Source organism: Labrus bergylta, chromosome 3 (assembly GCF_963930695.1).
Source record: "Labrus bergylta chromosome 3, fLabBer1.1, whole genome shotgun sequence".
Taxonomy (NCBI): domain Eukaryota; kingdom Metazoa; phylum Chordata; class Actinopteri; order Labriformes; family Labridae; genus Labrus; species Labrus bergylta.
In genome coordinates this window covers 16531476-16553584 of record NC_089197.1, presented here as the reverse complement: position 1 = coordinate 16553584, position 22109 = coordinate 16531476, and the positions used below count along the sequence as shown (strand labels likewise).

The window sequence follows — 22109 nt, the reverse complement described above, 5'->3', positions numbered from 1 at the left end:
ACAATTTGATTTCATTCCATTTTAATATAGCAAACATTTCTGGGAAAAAACAAAAATGGACATTGGTTTGATATTGAAAACACAAACGCTCACTGGCTTTGGGTTTACTGGATGTAACTGTCCAGCAATGAGCATCTTCTGCATGGACTTCTGCTGCTGCTTGTTTGAAAAGGCTTCCACGGTATGCAGCCAGACTAAACTGCTGCCTTTATCCCATCTTTTGATCATCCATGGCAAAGATTTTTTTTTTTTAAATATCGAACTTAAAATAAAAAGGACATGGTGAACATGATGATAGTGCCTTAATCACTTTCAAATGCTCAAACTGAGCCTTTTCTTTTGGCATTTGGGGAAATTGTGACATAATGCCATTGTTTTTATCACATTTGCTGTGATTTATAAAAAGTTTTAGTCTTGTTAGCTGGCTTGTGTCTTTATACTATTCATATACATGTCTTATTGTGCCCAGAAGATTCTCAAAACTAGATAACAAGCAAATATGGCTCACTTGTTCAGTGCAGTGAAGTGACCTTAACTCATTTCTGTGTTTCTCCTCACTCTCATGTTAGGACAATACAGGAGTGACAATAACATTTCGATGTTATTTGTGAGGCTCATACGGTATGTGACATTGCTGTTGACTGTTTTTGACCTTTACATGGACATCAGACATGTGTCTGGTGGTCCTTTCCTACTTTACATTTAAAGTTTAATCGTTTTATAGACGAGTCGAACAACACCGTCTTGCGCTCCAACAACTCATTCAAATTTCATCTCACAGTCCATTTCCACTTGGCTCTGACTTTCTGTGTGGGTTTACTTGTGTGTATGCGTGATTGTGCAAGTGATCTTTTTGTCTTACCGCTCTTTGTTTCTTGTCTACACCATTTTTAAATCATTCATATAGCACTTACTTAGTCAATAATGGTCGTTTTAAATGTTTTATAAACAAACATGACATCCGTGCTTCGCCCCGCTCTCCTCCCTGTTTACTCTGAGCACTCTCTCGCTCTCTCTCTCTCTCTTCCCTGTCATGTATTATTTCAGCTCTTTTGTAGTCCAGGGACTCTCATTCATGCAACAAAAATCCAACAGACCTCCACAGCCCAGTGATCAATTATAATATTATTTCAGAATTGTTACAGATTGCCCATGTTATGTTTCACCCTAAGTATACATTCATTTGGTGAATCTGTGGCTGGGGTGTTTATTTCGCTCTTTCATTATGACTTCTTCCTGCAGAAAGTGTCTGGAATAACTTCTCTCTATAATTGCAGAGGGACATGCAATGCTCCAAGAAGATATTAAAGCAAGTGACTATTACTTTTGTCTTTACAGTTTATTTGATGTCTTTTAATAGTGTTTCCTGAAAAAAAATAAAAAATAAGATGCTTCATTTTTTAGGCTAAAACAACTATACATTTTGACAAAGCAAGAAGGTTAGGGATGCTTCTGGATGCCTCCTTAAGGTATACCTATAACTTGTGTATCTCAATCAGGGGCGTGTCCAGACTTTTTGGACTAGAAATATATACGTCCAAAGTCACTATTTAAATAATAAAACAAAGTGGCAAACAAACAGCTGCACATTGAAAACTATGAGCTGCCTGCTGCAACTCAGCCTGAATAGTGGATTTCAACACAAGTCCCACCTCTGGCAAAGCAAATGACCAATCATATTAAGACATTTGGGATGGCCAATAAGATTTCAAGGTGGGCCCATGTCACCCCTGGCCACCCCTCTGGAAACGTCCCTGATCTTAATGCTTTTTTTTGCTTCTTCCGGAAACCACTGGAAGTAAAGATACTCCTTAGTCGTTGCTTATTTAGTGTTTTTTGTTGTATTAAATGTTGTACTTTTTTGACATAGAGAGCTCAGTTCACCGAAGTCAAATGTCTTGTGTGTGTAAGTATAAAGCTGATTCTGATTCTGTAAGAGGACCAACAACTGCCATGCAGCATCTTGTATTTTGAGTAATACAGCTCTATATTTCATGTACACAACACAGTGGTGCAACATTAAACTGGAACTGTTCTGAGGTGAGGTTGGGGGTATTTTCTTGACAATTTGGTTCCTTGGCGGCTGGTCACACATCTCAGTCAGAGGAGAACTGCAGTGGAGGTTGTAGTTATGCCAATCCAGTGGTGCACTGTGACAGTCCAATGGCTGCCTGCTCAAAGCAGGTTAGCAGCTCAGCAGACCTGTGCTCCAAAATATTTGGACCATTGAAATTGGTGAAAGGACACCAACATCGACCTCTCTGACATTATACAAACTCTTGTGTTTTGCTGCTCATTTTTCACTGTTATTCTACAGTTGTCACTCTTCAACAAGTGAGCTCGGGATAGTCAACGTGGATACAGTTAAATTGAGAATCACATATTGATTCACACCTCTTTGCCTGCTTATCATGCCTTTATTACTACTATTCTTCTCCTTGCCTCCATCTATAACCAGGTAAGAAGAGGGAGCCTCTGCAGGCCAGGCTCTCGAGTAGACGGAGCTTCTCCAACCTTCAGAGTGGTGATCTGGCACTCCTACCACCCGACGTCCCTGACGCCCAGCCACCACCACCGGACTGTGTCATCCCCACAACCACCGCCGACCTCGTTCATGCACGGCCTGCACTGGCATCCACTTCAGCAGCAAGGAAGTGTGGACAACAGGTACGCAAGGAAAACAAAGGAGAAAACCTTCCTGCATTTTATCCCATCTCTTCCTATCCCATTTTTCTTAACAATAAGTAAGGTCTTTTATCTGCTTTTTGTAAAGCGCCTCAAGATAACACTTGTTATGAATTGACGCTACACAAATAATGATTGATTGATTGATATTCATTGAAATGAGACCAGCGTGGAGATTTGCATTTTAAGTAAAAAAAAAAGCTGTGAGTTCTTTCAATGTTCATATAATAATATTTTCATAAACCTTTTTGAGGGCATCGTCACTCTTGTAATTCATACAATATGATAAGATTGTAAACTCTGTGTCTGTTTCTTGGATTAGCATATTTCCTTACTTTGAGATTAGACAGCTATGTTGTTAGCCACAAAGAGTAATTATATCGAGTATAGCCCCCGAAAGGAATACAGCATGCCCAATGATGAAGTGGGGAATAGATACTTCATTCCTTTCAGTTTGGCAATGTTTTGTTTTCTTTGTTGTTCTTTGTCAAGGCCCTTTTAAATTAGTTTGAGAGCGTTTCTCCCTTTATCATGTATTTTCTTCCTTTAATTGATTTTTCTTATTAAAAGGAAATTTCCAAGTTTAATTCTGACTTAGAAAGTATTGATTTGACAGAATAGTTTGCCAAGACTTCCCCACGTTAACTCTTTCAAAGTTCCCAGACTGGAGGGCTGTCACTGCTGAATGTTAATTAGACTCCTTTTGCATTAACGTTGATAGTTCCAAACCCTTTAATTGTTTCTTAAGGGCCATTTGTTTCCTCTGTGCAATTTATTTCCGTCTATTTAAAAAAATATATATATCTGACATGGTTGATGGAGAATGTAATCCATTGAATCACCTCAAATCAGTTCGTCGCTCACTTCAGCACCACGGACAGCAAACATTAAGAAGCTCTTAACAACCCTGCACGAGCACTTTCTTGTGAGTGCTAAGTGGGGAACAGTGTGTAAAACTTTAAGAGCATTTGTAAAAAATCCTCTTAGAAAACACTCTTAAAATCAATCCTTATTGGGAAAAGGGTTCTGCAAGGTCTTTCTCGTTGCAAGAACCACGTTTGCTCACACACTTGTATTACTCTCGAGTTTTTTTTCTCTCTTTCGAAAAAAGAAAATATCACGACTGCTGTCCCCGATTACAATCCATCTGTTATTGTTGTTTACTCCACTTTTATGTTCAAGTGTTGTTTACTAACTGCAATGTCCTTTATTGTGTGAAAGCTTTAGGGATATGCTCAAGTCACAAAGAAATTTAAAACGTCTATTTATGCTTTACTGCATTATGAAAAAAAATAATGTTAGACATCAGACTTTCATAACTCCCACGGTGTATGTTTCTTTAGTTCAGATGAAAGCCTCAGCCTACGCAGAATCAGAACTACTTTCCTGTATTACATGGAGGATAATTAGCAAGTTCACTTAAAAGAAAAAAAACAGACAGGGCAGCCAGGATTAAAAGATTGCTTGATCAGTGTTACCCCTGATCACTTTATCAATGGTGGAAAAAAAAATGAATTCTACATTTGTTTGATGAAGATAAAATGGAGATTTTTTTGTATGTTTTAGATTTTGATTAAATCAGGCTGGCTGTGTGGATGCTGCACTTGTTTGGAAAACTACTGATGAGTTGACCTTAGCGCTGCCAAAGGTCAATGTGGTCTTCATTAATTTCACTTCATTTACATCCCAAAACAACAAAGTTCTGGGCTGTATTAAAGCTGTTTTGTTTGAAAAAAGCAAATCATGTCTAATGGATTAGAGAACCCCTGGTTTATTGTCAATAATTGCAGAATGTGGGGGCCCTGGTTAGGCAGTGGTTAGTGAGGGTGCCCCATGAATGGAGGTTCTAGTCCTCCAAGCGGGCGGCCCAGGTTCGAATCCAACCTGTGGCTCCTTTCTCGCATGTCAATCCCCACTCTCTCTCTCTCCCTGATTTCCATCTCTATCCACTGTCCAATCGCTCAAATAAAGGCACGAAAGCCCAGAAATAATAATAATTGCAGAATGTGTAGGTATAACTTAAAGAACACTTATTTTATAACCAGTAGAGCTTCTACTGATTATCCCTATTCAGACTGCTGTGTCAGGGTCCAACATTTTAAGCCCCTGTGACGTTTTGCCTTCAATATGAATGTTGGAGAGGCTTAATGGTGGGACAAAGTGATCTCCCCTCTGCGCCCTCTCTGGAGATAGTAACTGAGGCGTTACAGGGGCAAGAAAGGTTCAGCGGAGCCAGCAGGGGGAGAACAACGGTGTGTGTGTGCATGTCTGACTGTGTATGTGGAGCTCCTGCTGTGCCGTGCTCTCCTGTGCTTATGCAATGCCATAAAGCAATGTCAATTCACAGACAGGGACACCAATATTACGCCGTTGTGGAATCAATAAAGACGGAAGACCTACATTACTGCACTGTTGCAGAATTGCTTTTGCTTGAATCTCTCTCTCATGTGAAACCCTTTGCAGAGGGAAAATGAGCACCCTTTAAACATATTTTTTGATATCCATGTGCAAAACGTAGGACTTCAGACTTATAATAATTTAATAAATAATTCAAATTTTGAGTGTTTAAGAAGGTCTTTTGAACACTCAGAATACGTCAGAAAAAAAGCAGTAGTAATAAGACTGTCAAACTGTGAACAAAACACACATGCTAAGACCACCTACTGTCAAGGTCCTCATCTCGAATGTTGCAGTGAAATAGCTTGAAAAATAGTGTTTGCCTGTGTCAACAGATTGAGTCACATTGTACAGTTAGTAAGAAAAGAGTGTGAAAGGAGTGCTTTATAAGTCTGACAGAGCCTTACTCAAAACAAGTTAACCCATGACCACCGTGTTCAAACACCCGCAAATACCACCTCCAGGTAACACATCCCTCATAGACAGGACATAAAATCATTACCCTGCCAAGCAGCAGGGCAATGATCAAAGACCGCAGTTGTCGCTGTTAATAGCTTACTGATAAGCAAACAACGGCAGACAAAATGGAATGCCAATGCTTAAGGACAAAAATGATTTGTAGTTGTAAAACTATTAACAGTTTTTGTAAAACAGGCATGTTGCCAACAGGAAGTCCTGGGAGTGTATGAAGATGGCGCTTAGTTTTACTTTCAATCATGTGTTGTACAGTTCATATCGATTTTGCTGTTCATTCAGTTTCAGACAATCAGCTGAGACTTCCTCTGTTTCTGTCCCTCTCTTCACAGCATATCATTTTGGTTCATTTGAATTTATAAAGACCATTTTGAACATGGGTGCACTACGTAAAAAAATTTAACAGGATGAAGGATTGAATCATATTCAGCAGGATCTGGTCATTTGTTTGACTCCAAATGTTGAAGACTGTAACTGATACTGTGTAGGTTTGCTTTTTAACTGCAAACAGCCTAAGAGGGTGTCAATGGACTGTCACTGAGGACACAAATAATAAATATTTAATTAGACTGCTTGTAATGCAGGCCTTTTTTTAAATGCTAATCTGACATGTGTTATTACTCTTTTATAAATACTTTTATATTCATTGTTTTTTCCAATTACATTTACAGCTTAACTCTTTTCACATCTAACCCATTCAAAATGATGTCGATTTCACATATAAAATAATGACATGCAGTGAGAGCGCACATTAGCAACTCTAGCCAATCAATGCTTGTAGTTTAATTATAGCGTTCATATATTTAGCATTGTCAATTATTGTCGTCTTAATGGCCAACGCACTTTCAAAATCTCGAAGAAATTATGAACCGTGTCCTCGGAAAAAAATTATACTCATATAAAGTTAATTTGAATTACTGACATGGTTTGAAAACGTAAGACGCAGCTTTGCTTCTGTTTTAACAATGATATAACTCCCATGCACAATGTTTTGATCTCGTATGTGTTCACTGTTGAAACATTTGTATTGATGGCATCTGCAAAACATCCAATTTAGCATCCACGTTTTATTTGATTAAAACAGCCAGTCTTTGACCTCTTTCATGACCTTTTGCCTACATTAACCACAATGCAACTCAACTGCCACTTGTTAAGTCAGACAACCTGGTCTTTGAAACTTTCAGCAGTGTAATACAAAGGTCTGGTAAGCTCACTTTGTCTCTAACTTCACAGACCCAGGTTCTTTTTTGTTGTTTTTATTTTTAAAATCGTGTTTTCAGACTCAAGTGGGCAGTGGTATTTGGGATCTAAACTCTCCGGTACTTGAGTTGCTTTGCTCTATAGGCCAAGGTGCACAGACTTATTCATTTGACTCTTACTTGAGTAAAAAAAAAAAAATCAAGTTCTGTCTCGCTCATACTTGACTTGTTAGCCAGCTGTACAACAACGGCACGTGCTTAGCTCATGTGCAATTTACTCATTTGTGTGGACAGTGAGTCAGTAGGCCTGCATGGTACTCACTCACCACATCGGCACAACTGTGGGTTCATCTGTTAAGTTAGACTGTGTATGAGATCATACACTCACAACAGTTTACTCACAGCGCTTTGCATTTAAGCGATGCTGACTGCTCCACCTTTGGCAGGCAAGCTGGCATCGACCTTGGGGCGATGCGCTTGATCTTTGCGCACGCCTCACCTCTTAATGATAAAATGAGAAAACTGGGTCGGAGATGTACATTCTCACCAGAAATAGTGGGAAGTTAACATCTTCAGCTGAGCACCAAGACTTCCAACTGGGAAATCATCTCTAAATAAATCAAATGAGTTTCACAAATAGGTGAGGAGCCTATGGGAGACCCAGGTTTGCTCCTGGGAGGAATGAACAAGTCTGGATGATTAACTGAGAAATGAATGACCTGCTCGTGTATCCACTAGAAACCTACTTGAGCAGTCAAATGACTCTAAATTAAATGATATTTGGCACGTTGAGTTCTTTATGGAGACTGATGTTGTTTTTCATGACTATTTATTATTTCGGTTCAAGGATTTTGAGTCATTCCCCTCGAGCAAAAATCTGAAATGTTGCTTTTGTTTCCTTTAACCTGCACTTTAAAACAAAGCATGTTCTGACTTAAATGAGTTGTATTGTATGTGAAAGAAAGGACGCAATCATGATGCATTCAATGTCTTTTCTCTCATTTTGCAGCTTTTTGAAAACGTTGTGGCAATGATGCTTTAAATTCCCCAAGCTTTTGCATAAAATAAGAGAGAGAAGGAAAGGAATCCAAAGAAACCGACAATGCGTGCATGTTAAAGCAAGATGGTAGTCTGCCATGTCAGATATCAAAACTCACCAGAGTTGGGATCAGAGTTGCCGTCAGCTTCGGTCCTCTTGTCGGGGGAGGCCTGCTCGTAGAAGTCGTCCTGCGCCTGCACCAGAGGGAGAGGTTGAGTGAGGAGGGAGCCACTGCCTACAGGCTCGTGGTCCCCCAGACCGCTGTCACTGCAGCTCTCCTGAGAGCCATCCGGCAGGTGAAACGTGACGCGCCGCTGCGACTAGAACCAAGAGCACAAAACAGAGCCTCTGATGTTAAAGTGCTCTGCTCTGCCCCCTTTAAAAAATTTAAGTCCTACCACAATGTAATTTTTTTTTTACTTTGAGCTGAACAAGCTCACGTATGCTGCTTGACACGCTGAGTCCTGATCGGTACTGCAGTGTGAAATAAGCAGCCTTGGGAGTTTGACGGATGATGTCAAATACATTTACAAGTAAGGAGGGCACGGATGAATAGAAGGGTTCATTTTCAGCAAAAAACTAAGAATGATTGAGGAATAAAGGGTCTCTTTTTTTTTTTAATTGACCTGGGCCCGGTTATTGATGGGAAGGGGAGCTAACACATGGTAAATACAGTCACGTTTCACTGCACAATGACAACCAACAACAGCATGCAGATTAAACATCATGCACTGTAACACAAATCCAGCAAGGTGAAGAGTGCAGTATTTGTGAGCCTTCCATAAATGTGTTGTGTAATTAATGTCAGGCATAATTAATGAAGGCCAGGGAATTTCTTGATATTTGTGGCAGTGTTGTCATGTTTGTGAGGCCTGCTGCATGGAAATTAACAGCCCAGTTGTTTAGTTCGTGTTTCAGTTTGTTTGGCAAAGTCAAAGTGGTCTGCAGAGTTAACAAAAGTTGCCCCAAGGGTGTCCTTTCTCTCTGAATTCTCCACTCTCACTGAAGAGAGGAATTTCTTAACCGACGTAGCGTTCCTAGGAAACGTCTTTTAGCCCTTCTGTTGTAGATATGCATGGGAACACACATACACATTAACGAACACACGCCGTCCTTAAAGCCATCCTGATTGAATTTCCAATTGTTAACTCCGAGTGTCTTTTCCCTGTGCTCTAATGACATTTTCCTCCGGCTTTTTCAGAAGTCCAGACAGAAGCCTCCAGCTAACCTTTTGTGAGCGCAGAGAGGTCCCTGCCACATCCTTGGTGATGACAGACAGAGGCGGCTTTTACAGTAATTATTGGCAAAAGCAAAGGTCACCCAATCTGCAGTCTAATGCAAATGACCTCATTATATATTTTAGAACTGCTCCAAAAGCATGCAACATTCAATTAAACAAAAAGAGAAAATGAAAAGAAGGAAAAACTGAGGGATGGTACTGTAAGGGGGGTGGGGGAGGAAGGGGGTGCAGACAGAGCTGGTTATAGATTTAGATACATGGATGGATGGATGGATGGATAGATGGATGGATAGATAGATAGATAGATAGATAGATAGATAGATATATAGAGCAGCGTGAGCTATATCAACCTTGGAGGAAGATGTCAGCCCCGTCATGCCCCGCAGTACCACAGTGACACTGATGATAAGCTGACTAAAAGGGAAAATGAATTGAAATGACAACAAAGACTGTTTTACTTATTTCAAGTCTGACAGCTATAGATGTGTGTTTTTTCCATTGAAGTCTGGCGCTGGCTCCATTTATGAAATGTTGTGTTTGAATTAAATTATATGTACCAACTTTATAAAGGCCTTTTATATCGTTTTCTGACATTTTAAAGGAAAACAGATATGACTTTATTTATGAAAAGTTGAAATAGCTGACAAAAACTAAAAATCTATCTACGGCACCTGTTCGAATCCGACCTGAGGCTCCTTCCCCACATGTCATTCCCCACTCCCTCTCGCTCTCTCTCGCCTTGATTTCTACTCCATCCATTGTCCTATCTCTTCACTACAGACACAAAAAAGCCACAAAAAAAATGTCATGAAACTTCTGAAATGTACCCTTATGCTAAAAATTGTAATCAGGATTCATACAAAGCTTCACATCCCGTCTCCATGACAACCGGAAAAAAAGTACAATTAAATGTAAAGGAATAGGTAGGAATCTGGATAAATGTCACTGTTAGTAATTATGAAGCAGCAGATGATCAGACGTGGCATTTCAAATGAAGATCACACAATCATATAGAAAGTCCTCCTCTAAAGATCTACCCTCTTATGTTTGATTGTGTTCAAAACAAACGTATACTGATCAGATAAAGTGAAGAATAATGTCTTCGCAGTTTAAAACATCTTATGAATTATACCCGGTGAAGAAGAAGGGCGAGGCCAGTCTTAAAGATTTGACATGTTTGGTGTATCTGCACTCATTTAGCTGTGTTTTCTCCCCCTGCTGCTGATGCCAAACAAGTTGGCCTAAGGCAAGTTAGCCATTTTACTTTATTACTTGGCTGCTCTGTAAGTGTCAAACTGGGTACACTGATAGTGGCAGCTTTCTGGCCCCCTCGTTTCACAGCTAAGAAGACAACTATATATTAACTATATATTTCAACTGAGTCTATGGAGGGAGTTTTTTTTTTAGCAATGCCATGAGATTAAAATTAGAGCAAGATTCAATGTAGTACTTTTTCACAAAGGTATGTGTTCTGTAAAGGATGGTATTTAGAGTACATCTGAATAATATGAACTATTACACAGTAGTGAGTTAATACAAAAGCATATTAAATAGATATAGAAAATTACTAATTTATGTATTTTATAGGTACGATGCAATTTAACACATAGTTTCAATACAGAGCATGAAACTAATGGGCTGCACCCAGAGTGTATAGCTATGGCTTATTTCCAACTTGGGGATCTAGTCGGACCTTTGGGTAAGCGAAGTATAAAATATACAACATTCAACAACATGAAACCACAGGAAACATTCAAATGTAAACAAACTAAATTGTAAAAGATAATACGTTGTTGGTCAACCATTTTGCTGACCAGATCAAGTGTTTGTTGTAATATCAGGGAAAGACCTTATAAAGACTGAACAGTGTCTGCCTCAGGTGAAACCAAAAGATTTAGAGCTCCCCCTGCTGACTGGCTGCATTGTAGGTTATAAACTCCGCCCCCTTTATGTTAAAAGATAAAGGACATGGGTCGAATTATAACATCAAAATGCTTGTCAGATACATTTTTGAGTTTCATTACAATATTTGATTATTAACAGGCCATTTTGTGTTCAAGTCATCTTTTTCTGATATTATATTATTTATATATATATATATATATATATATGATGTATATTATTATTTGATGATATGAAACTGTGTAAATGCCTCTACAAAAAGTACACTGTGCCCTATCAGATCAAAAGAGGTTTGATATAAGAACAAACTGAATGTATATAAACCAGACTGATAGATTGATTATATTTATTTTATTAATATTTCACTGTAATTTGGATTGTTGAAAGCGACATATTTGATAATTCATCATTTGTAATTCCATTAGCTGTAAATAAAGAAGGTCCACGTTTGAATAAATTGCCTTGTCTGTGTCTGTCGGTGTTCCGTGGGAGTAGTCTGGTTATGCCCGTGCATGTGTTTATTTGTGGGTTTATGCATGTTTGAAGATGTTTGTATTTCTCAGACGCTGACAGTCACTTGAAGTAACATTAGCATAAGACCGGCTTAAACTACCCCTGCTGCCAGTTTACAAGATATTATGGCTTATCGTGCCTGCTAACCCTTATTATCCACTTGTTTTTATAATTTGCCTGACCAAACACACTCACATAACAAACACAGAGCAAATAGCGGCCCTTTTGCTTGGCTGGAAGCTTTCACTTCCAGCCAGCCTGCAAATTATCAAGAACAGAGTTTGCCCTTGGGTCTTCATAGAATGGATACAATATTAAGCAGAGTGAAAATAAAAAGCAAACAAAAGAGAGTAAATGCCAACTCTGCAATCACTAGAAACAACTTTTAACAAAATAATGTTTTTAGAAAGTGTGGAGAGTTTGCCTTCAACAAACAAACCGGCTTCTGAAAGTCTCCTATAAAGTTCAAAATAAGTCAACATGTTGCTAAAGACGTGAAATAATTATCATTATTAGTAGTTGGAAAAGGAGTTAGTAGCAGTCAGATAAATTGATTCAACTTTCATTAGTTTTATTGATCTTAAGATTGCATTCTCAATTTTTAAAGACGAACAAATACCCTCATAGAAAGATTGAGTATTGATTCTCTTAAGAAACAATCAGAGACAGCAAAAGTAACAGATAAATAAAGTGGTAAGTCATCCATAAAACGATACACACAGAGCCTGTTACCACCAAGTGTTTTGACTTCTTTCTGCACTGTGCTGCGTTGGAGCAGATGCAGCAGGAACTCGTGTCAACACCTCTGGTGAGACTCAACAATCCGAGGGTGAAATATAAAGAATGACTTTGCAGCAAAGACACAATCCCATCGAACACAAAACTCATACAACTTTGGTTTTATGTGACAGAAAACAAATAGGGACAGAGCTTATGACTCGGATCACAAGCTTCTCTCTCTCTCTGCTTCCCCGTCTTCCTCCTCCTGAGTGTGACCATATGGAGCTCAGTGTGCAAGTCAAAAACAACTTCTGCGTGATGTTGTGTTTCCAAATGAGCACAATACAACGCTTTAACATTTCTATCGAGGCAGACGTTTAATGAGAAGGAGCAGCACACACACTGAGCGGACACACACACAGTCACACACCCGCCCACACACACACACACACACACACACACACACAGGCACAAACTAATGCAACCTCCTCACCCCCACAAATAATCTTATCTAACAGCAGTCTGACACCTGCGGTGAGAGAACACTTCCCACGAGTCCGTTCTCACAATCAGACCACTGAGGGGGATCAGTCAAGCAGGAAAACAAAACTCACAAAAAGATCCCTCTCTGTCTCTCTCCTCCCTGCTCTTTCACTCATTCCTCTTCCCTTAGAGACCAAAGGTGCTGTGCCATCTGCTGGCCACCTTGGAAAATACATTTTTTTTTTTTATCAATAAAAGGCCACAAACTTGATAGTGCTGATTGATTTTCTCTCGGTGTCACTCCCTCTCTGTCCTACAACTTTGCACTGGTATTGCTTTTCCCAACACTTGCTGAAACAGCAAAATGACACAGTCTCAGACATATTTGATGCTGTTCACTCTCACAGACAATAATGTATGTCTTTTTTTTTATTACATTTTATCATTTTTTTTTGGGAAGGGGGGGAGTGAATTTCCATTCTATATTCCCTACAGTTTTCAACAACAGCCATGACAGGCTGTAACATTCCATAAACCATCAAATCAAGTGAAACATTAGCAGATGATAGACATTGCCTCCTGTAAACATAACATTGAGATTTCCTTGGGGATCATCCATAAGATGCATCACAGTCTCAGGCAAGCAGGGCCCCATTTCGACGACAAACACAACCAAAAAAAAAAAACAAGCTATCAAAGTAGCATGAAATGAAAAAAAAAAGGATGAAAGACGCAGAGATAAAAAGAGTTCCCAAAACTTGTGTCTGAGTATGAAATAAGAAATGACAAATAAGTCACAATCTCCCCCGTGTTTGATTCCGACTCGACTATTGACGTAGTCTGCTCCTGCTGCCTCTCCAGAGTCTTAAGTCTGCCGCCCTTCTGCTTTTCATCATTAAATCATAGCGAGGCAGTTCTTAGAAACATCTGCATTCTGCCACATCCACAATGAGGCCCGATCAGTCACTCCCCCTCGCTCTGTGCTGCACCAACAACACAAACACACCAAGACAAACACAAAGATGCATAAATCTAAGTCACATCTGACCCATTTCCTAAATTGCAAGCTTGGAACCGGACATGTAGTGTGTGTGTGTGTGTGTGTGTGTGTGTGTGTGTGTGTGTGTGTGTGTGTGTGTGTGTGTGTCGAACAGCAGTGTGCCTTGTGTAAGTCATTTACAGAACACTTGCTTAGCGTGTGATTATCAGCACAGTCCATCATTTTGACTTTTTCTGGGCTAAATGATCTTATGCAGATTTATGGTTGCAGTATACAGCATGCAGGCTTATTTATTCATCCTTTAACCATTTACTGTCTAACCCACATATGCGAGACACATTTTCTTTCTCATTAAACAGCATAAAAATCCATGTGTAGTCAGGCTGCATGTTTGTCAGCAGACCCACACTCTCACCTGTCATCTTTCACAGATGTCAGCGAGTGACAAGTCTCCCGTTGCAGAGGCCCCTCAAAGTCCAATTTGTTTTCTTTTCATCCGTCTACACCTCCCTAATTAGCTCCGTCTCATCCCACTTTCATACATTAGCACGCAGCGGCCCTCCCCACTGTTTTTGTGCTTGTTAAACAGATATTTGTGTTTTAGCCTAATTTGCATTAGTCATGCTGGAGATATCACATTTAAATGACAAAGGATGTGAAACGGCACTGTTCTTTTCTTAAATATGTGTTTGTAAAACTGATAATAGAATGCAAAAATATTGTTTAAATTACAGATGCTGTGCAGGAGTGAGTCAGGGCCAGGTTCTGTGAGGAGGAAGAAAAAAAAGGAAGAGGAGGGCGATACAGTAGGGTTCATGCAGCGAAACTGTCCTGACTGAAATTATCATCAAACCTTGAGAAATTTGTCTTAAATATACAAAAAAAGTAATGCTTGAAAATGGATTAGTATGTTTATTCTGAATGGTCCGGGTCTGGGACACACAACCTTAAACAGCAGAGGAAAGACAAGCTACTTGAAAAGTAAGAACCATTACATGAACTCACACTTTGATCTCTGAGCTGAAGGCAGACAAATTATTTAAAACAAGCACCACAAGTTTTTTAATTAAGACAAAATTCTGGGAATTTATGCGCTTGGTTTACAAAATATAGAGATGTTATCTGGATTTTTTTTGGAACTTGGTCCTAAGTGAAAACACTTTTTTTTTAATATGCTCTATTTCCTTTTCCTGCAATAGTTCACACAATGCATTAAAAAACTAAATCTATACCTATAATTAAGTATATTATAGGATATTACAATGCAACATCCATCATGACATCAACATTGGAATTGGAATTAATTATTTTCTTTATCAGGATATATCAGGAATCCTGCAGGGGTATTTGTGGTGGACAGTCTCGAGATTCAGCTTGGAACGTTTTTTTTTTTTTTAAATGAGCAAAAGTGTGGGAAGGGTGGTTCTTAATTAGAGAGTTGAGAAAAATATAGATTGACTTCATAATTCCTGAAGCATTTGAACATTTCTGCCTTATTGGGACTCGCTTTGTGGTGAAAGTTGTGAGATTTTAGCCTGTGTGACATTCTTTTATGAATTCCCAAAGTTTAGAACTTCTGATGTTTGCTACAGCGGTGAAAGTCCGCGCTACTGGCTCACAATATTGGCTGAGGAAGTTTGAAGAGTTTATGCACATTTTTGTTTATTTTTATTCATAGGACTCTTTCCTAGATTTCCTTGTAGAAAGGAAAAGTGTTTTATAAACAACAGAGATGAGATCACATTCATAAAACAGCAAATGTGTCAAATGTGTATTATTAAGTCCACATCAATGGATGCTTATGGCCTCACGGGGACAAAACAACATGCTGTAAACACAACAATGACATATTTTCCTTGAATAATAACAATACGGCAAATGGTAGACCACAGAAACAGAATCAGAACCGGCCTTAATCAGCGACCTTCAGGACTAGCTGGAGGAGGCCCTCGAGGAGAAGCATTTGAGAAGATGTCATTTTTTATTATTTTGAGGTATTTCTGACCAGCAGCTCCATGTAAGACTATTTCAGCGTCTTTTTAACTCCTATTTGGTCTCCACCAGCCTCTAAAGAGTTATTCATATAATATTGGCTCCATTATTTGTTCATAAAACTAAGACCTTCTTTATGATTAAACTCAGAACCCATCTTCCAAAACTGTGCTGACTGCTGGTGAAAGAAGGCGGATTTTAATAGAAAACACTTCCATGAGTTCTCTTTGACATATCCACATACAGTATATAGATCAGCAAACTACCTTGAGCATATGCCCTTTCAAAAAGAATGTGTATGCCGATAACAGTACATCCAGTCATACTGTGGGTGTCTCAGATAATTCATCACATTGTAGAAGAACTATCAATCACTGTATAATAACGACTACAAGTGTAAAGAAGATTCACTGAAGAGCAATAGTGGTGATGGTTAAGAAAATCTGAAGGGTTATAACTTCAAGACATCTAACTATGTTATACAAAATAGAGTATTGGACATAAGATTTCTGAAATAATAAAACATATGAATTCCTTCAGCCTTTGGCCTCTAAAGAAAGCTATGTGTTGGATTTGACCCGAGACCACTGAGCTGACTGGGCTGAAATATTTTCATTTTTTACCAAGAATGTTTCAAGTATGCCAGCACATAAATTACAGGAATGAGGTTAGATACAGCAATGAATAAGTCTACACCTAGCGGCTTTAATCCATTCTAGCAGAGATAAATGCAAAAATAATACGCTCTTGCTGCAGAGCTTGAGGAACAAACCTTCCAGGATTATCTCTGTCAACTTCAGGATAGCTTTCTAGGTATAACTGAAGTTACGGGGCTGAAACTGCAGCCAACAGGCACAGTGGTGGTTGAGCTAACTGAGCCTGACACTAGAAGCTGCCTACAACTGGAAACATGAAATCAACCCATTGCCTAAGCATGCATATCAAACTTTATCACAATAGATACATTTAAATGGATCCATCAAGCTCTGCATGGTGCTTGGCTTGGGTGGTGGGTGTATGAGGTTTTTGATTTTTATATTTCAGAATGAAGCCGGGAACAAAAACCGGCAATCTAAACAGAATTTTACCCCGGCAGTCTTCTTCAGAGGGATGAGATATCATTTATAATTGATGTCATCTAACACCACCTGGGGCTACATCTGGACATCTTCGACTCATCTACTCCTTTTTTTTTTTTCACTCTCCACCCTGCAGTGACCTCTTTCCTTTTTCTGATGGATTCCACCACTCTCTCCCTCTCCCCCCTCTTCTTCCTCACTTTGGTGCGCTGTTAAATAACCTGCCTCGGCTGAGTGAGAACTGCGAGACAGGAGCAGTTCAACCAGCTTCCCTCTGTGCCTTAAGCAGAGCCGAAGAAACCTGTGCAACTGCCACAGAGCATTAGCTACAAAGTTAACCACTACTGACTCACTCATCGCTTCTCCCCTCCGCCGACATCCACAGCCATAAAATGAGAGACACAGCAATTCTTCTCTATGTGTGTCTCCTGCATCAGGATGAAGGATTTGACACTCAGAGACAGTTAACTACAGAGCAGAGCGGGCGAGGCCCTGAGCACTGAATGGGGAAGCTTGATGTGTTTATGAGTTACAGTCCATGTGATCTTGCTGCTGCACTCAGCTGTAGCAATGAAGTCACTGTTCTGTGGCACTGTGGAGGGTGTTAGCTTTCTATTTACACACTACAAAAGCTTCTCAGGCATACCTTTTGTGTCACGGTGCTAATAAAAAGCATTAGAAACATTAGAAGGTAATGAAAAATGAATAAAACACATCCGTTCATGCCGCATTAAAAGCTGCATTTATTTGTCCTCATGCAAAACCAAATGATAATCACACTGCTCTCCATGATTAATAATAACCTACAACCCTATTAGCTGTCATGAAATCCTATTTGTGCTTCCATTACACCAAACAGGTACAGAGGCACACATTTGTTTAGTCAGATCTCTGTTTATCCTGCAGAAATAATGGCTATTTACAGAGCCATGATTATCCAGCTTTGAGAGATCAAATGTAAATCTATGCAGCAGGGAGCTCTGGTTGACTTTGGCAATGGTGAGTCGAAATTTCCTTGATTTCATTTTTTTTTAAATCATGGCATTCACTCAAAGATATAAAGATCATGAGATCGCTTTTGTTTGTTTACAGAAAGGCAAACAGATACATATCTAGAAGGATAATCAGATTTTTTTTCATTTGTTTGTTTACACTTATCTTATCAATGACAGCAGCTGATGGATAGTGCATCATATTAAAATCAGACTCAATCCAGCATACCCTGTCAATATTATAAATAGAAGTATCAAATAGAGCAGTCGCATGGCTGTTTTATTTGCATATGGAATTTTTGAGGCCCCTCCTCAACAGATTGTAGGAAACAATGAGCTGAAAAAGCTAACTTTAAACTTGACATCCATGACTTATCTATGGTAAATGGTAACTGGGCTTAAGCTTGTATAGCGTTTTTCCAAGTCTTCTGACAATTTAAAGAGCTTTTACACCGCAGGACACACCGACACATTCACACCACATTCACACACTAGATGGCAGAGGCTGTGATGTAAAGTGATCATAAGAAGTAACTAAACCCATTCACATTCACACTCCGCCGACAAAGCAGTGGGAGCAACTCTGGGTTAAGTGTCTTGCTCAAGGAAGGACCCATCGTACATGTGGCTGCAGGAGCTGGGGATCAAACCCCCCACCTTCCGGTTGAGAGACGACGACTCTACCAACTGAGCCCCACGCCAAAATTTTACCAAATTTCTTAACTTCAAGAGTCATTATTTTCCCCTTTTCTATTACAATGAATTTTACTTTGTCTTTGCGTATCCCTGCTAACAATGAATTGGATTTTATGTCTTCTTCCATTAATGGGAGAAAGGTATTATGAGGGTGTTAATCTAATAAATTTAGTTGGGAAATATGCAACTAATCGGCACGTTAAATTTATAAGCCTCTACGTTATCACAATCTCTCCTCTAAAGGGGGAATCCAACTGACTGGAAAATTAGTGAAGTGCTACAAAGTGCTAAAACCTAATGACATGGACAACAACTGATTAGTGTGATACTGCAGCTTAAACAGAATCTGTATGCATAGTAGCTGCTGTTTAAAGACAATGAAACAATAAAAATGCATTGTGCAGCCTTATCTCTCAGTTGCTCTGAGCAGCATTGTTTTTTAAGTTATAGACTGAAATACATGGAAAAGCCTTTGTTGAACTATAGAGCGCACTAATAAGAGAATTCCACAAGAACAGAAATTGTCAGTTGAAGAGTAAACCGAGAAAAAAAAACATTTTGTAATCTCTGGTTGGGTAAAAATCCCCTGACATGGCAACTTCTACACAGCACATGCATATGCCACTGGATAATGGAAAGACAGTGATAACCAAAGGGTGGTTTGATGCTGAGGCACTATGGCAAGGTGCTGACGGCACCATCAAACAGCACTATCGACACACTGCACTCACTGTATGTGCCAGCCGTCATGGTGTTAGATGGAGATGCATACCAGACATACTTTGCCTGTGTATATACGAAAACGTCTACTGCGTGGTTTTCATGTTTATTTCACAAGGGTTTCACGTCTTGTGTGGGTACATTTTGTGAATTTTTTAGGGGAAATAGTGCACATGCATTCAAATCAGAATCAGCTCTTTTGGGGAAAACAGACAGTGAGTTAGACTCCAGGTTACATCTGCATCCAATGGTTGAGTAATGGAAGTGTCAGAATGACTCTGGTATGACATACTTCTATATATAACTGATTAAAAATTCATACATATGTATACTATAAGGGACACTCGCTATGCACGACTTCATTAAGAAGTTGCATCCAGCTATATGTGTGACATGTTAATTAATAACAGCATAATATATAAAAAGCAGTGTGATGAGTGGGTGTGGACACTGGGCACAACTAATGAGTAGGAGAGCACTTTAAATTGGATAATTGTGCCATACACATGGGTCATATTTATATACAATTGTTTCTGTGTTTTTATTTTCGCAATTAATTATGTTTTATGTATTATGTGAACAAAAGTGAAGTTTTTATAGATTATAGGCATTCACTTAAAGTCTAGTTTGTATTATTAATTATATTAATCAGGACCTGAGTACCCTATTTTGTATCCCTCTTATGTACTGCGATGTTCTGGAATAAGAGTAAACTTAATTAGATCATTGAATCCTTAAACCATAATCAAATCCAGAAACATATTAAGACTGTTCTGCAATGAGAGTTTATGCTTGAGTCCAATGCCAGACTTCAACCATAAAAAACATACTGTAATATTGGATTTGCTGTGTGTTGCATTCACTTTCTACATGAATTCAAGTGACTAATGTGTACACATGAGGCATTGAGTATGAACTCATGGGCTTTAGTACATGACATATAACTCTTTGCTACTAATGCATCATATATTATCAATAACTAAAGCTCATACTATTTTAAATCAAGCCACTGATCCTCATTGTAGCATGGACGTTGGGTTTGTAAAGCTTGAGGTATACAGACCTGCTGCTCCGTTGCCATTTCACTCATCAGGAAATTAGAAACTAACTTTTTCTGAGAGGACAGTCACAGTGAGGAAATACAATTAAGCTTGAGCCTTAATAATTAATTTTATGGTCAATGATCTTACCAACAATTATTTCTGATGCAACTAATCATCTGGAAAATAAGAATCACCCGGACCTTTTTCCATTTGTTTTGTTGCCAAGCAGCCAGCAATTTCCATTCAATAGTTTTCCAGTGAAAGCAAAGCTCCAGCATAATGCATGGTGCTGGGTAGTGTCGCAGAGCATAATTTGTTTTTGTTTGTATGTGATCGGCTGCCCATTTGCATTTCGGGAGTCTGTGACAGAAAAAAAAAAACTGGCTCTTAACACTGTTGGAAAACCATTGAGCCAAAATGTAGACCAAAGCCGGAATATATATTTACCTACAGTTGGAGAGGAGCAATTTTCAGCATTGTTGAATTTCTAGAAATTATGTCTGTCATTCTTATTGTGAACATCGAGGAAGATGGAGACTAGATTTACGCATGATCAAGAAAGGGAGAAAAAAACAAACAAGGAACATGAGAGGCTTAGAGATTAGAAAGGAATGAATATTATTGGACAAGACCACATTTTCCACTACATGGGTTCTGGTAAATTTCCATGTGAAGCTATGGGTTAGATGTGACCAGAGGTTGAAGGCACATTCTGCTTCGTCATTCCCAAAATACTTTTACAAGATAAAACAACCTTGACAGTTACCTGAACCTGTAAACTGACTGCTCACTTAGAACCCAATGTCAAGATCTATTGCTGAAAAAAGCAAAATACCTTTAATGTTATCATCTCAACATTGACACCTGTACAAATAATCAGCAGATAGAAAGGCCTCTTGGTTTGACATCACAGCTTCAATCAGTAAACTGTGATGTTTCTTCCTGGTCTGACAGTAAGCTTTAAATAAACATTTTCATGCTGCAAGTTCTCTTCCGAGACATTTCTTTCTCAAGAACTCCTGTAGAGAATCATGGTCTCCATTGTCAGTCCAACTGAAGCTTTGCTACAATTGTGGCCTCGCTGCACAGGAGGGTCCCACTTAATAATAGAGCAACGTTATATCCTTTTTTGTTCTAATGCAATATGGGTAACTGATAAAACTTTAAAAACAGGTCTGTGTCTTCTGTAAAATGTCATTAATTCAGTGCAAGTGATACCTTCCCTTTGCACAGCATTACCCTTGGCCCTGTGGTTTCCAAATATTGGTCCTGACTGTGTTGAAAAATGGACAAAAAAAATACACACCAGCATCAAACTAACTTTGTTCTTCCAGCTCATGTTCCATCTTTTCATTTTGTCTCCTTCTTTGGTCCAAGATCTTTTTTTCTCATGGCACTCCATTTGTGACCCCCTCAGCCACAGTTTCTGGAGTCTAAGTACTTACACCAACAGCCTGAGGCAAGATGCCCTGATTTCCCACAGCGGGAGGAAGGCCTGCCAGTGACGGCCATGCCTTTTAAAACAGTGGTCAGGTTGAGCAGGCATATTGATGGGCTCAACTGCTGATCCTTTCCTGCCAAACTAATCTCTATAGACTTTCTAGTTTTGGATTATCATAAGTCAGAAATCGCTTTTGAAAAAAATCAATAAGTACCCTGCAAACCTTTCGTTTGTTATTGTCTTTGAAGTTTATGGAGGATGGTTGCTTGATCCTGGCGTTATAGGTGAAGTCATACCTTTATTTATTCTCGAAAGGAAGATTCCAATGGCATCAAGATAACAAGCACATTAAAGACAAACGACAACACAATCAACTACTTCAACAATAGAAATCATTTAAAGCCCTTACAAATGGAAACAACGTGGCAAGAAATGTAAATCCTCAACTATTCAAGAGAGGGAAGAACTCCAATTTGATATCTGATCCTTAATAG

General features: G+C 39.1%; 1 protein-coding gene across 5 annotated transcripts in view; it reads right to left on the bottom strand.

Moving 5' to 3' along the window:
- Nucleotides 1-22109, bottom strand: part of LOC109986983 (protocadherin-9) — a 204577-nt gene that overhangs the window by 53951 nt on the left and 128517 nt on the right. For 2 of the 5 annotated variants that reach the window (XM_065952834.1, XM_020637873.3), the window contains one exon: nucleotides 7913-8114. The exons of 1 other annotated variant lie outside the window; for it this stretch is intronic. In XM_065952834.1, coding sequence (XP_065808906.1) covers nucleotides 7913-8114 — 202 coding nt within the window. The remainder of the gene's footprint in view (nucleotides 1-7912; nucleotides 8115-22109) is intronic. 2 more of the 5 variants (XM_020637875.3, XM_065952835.1) reach the window with 1 other exon arrangement.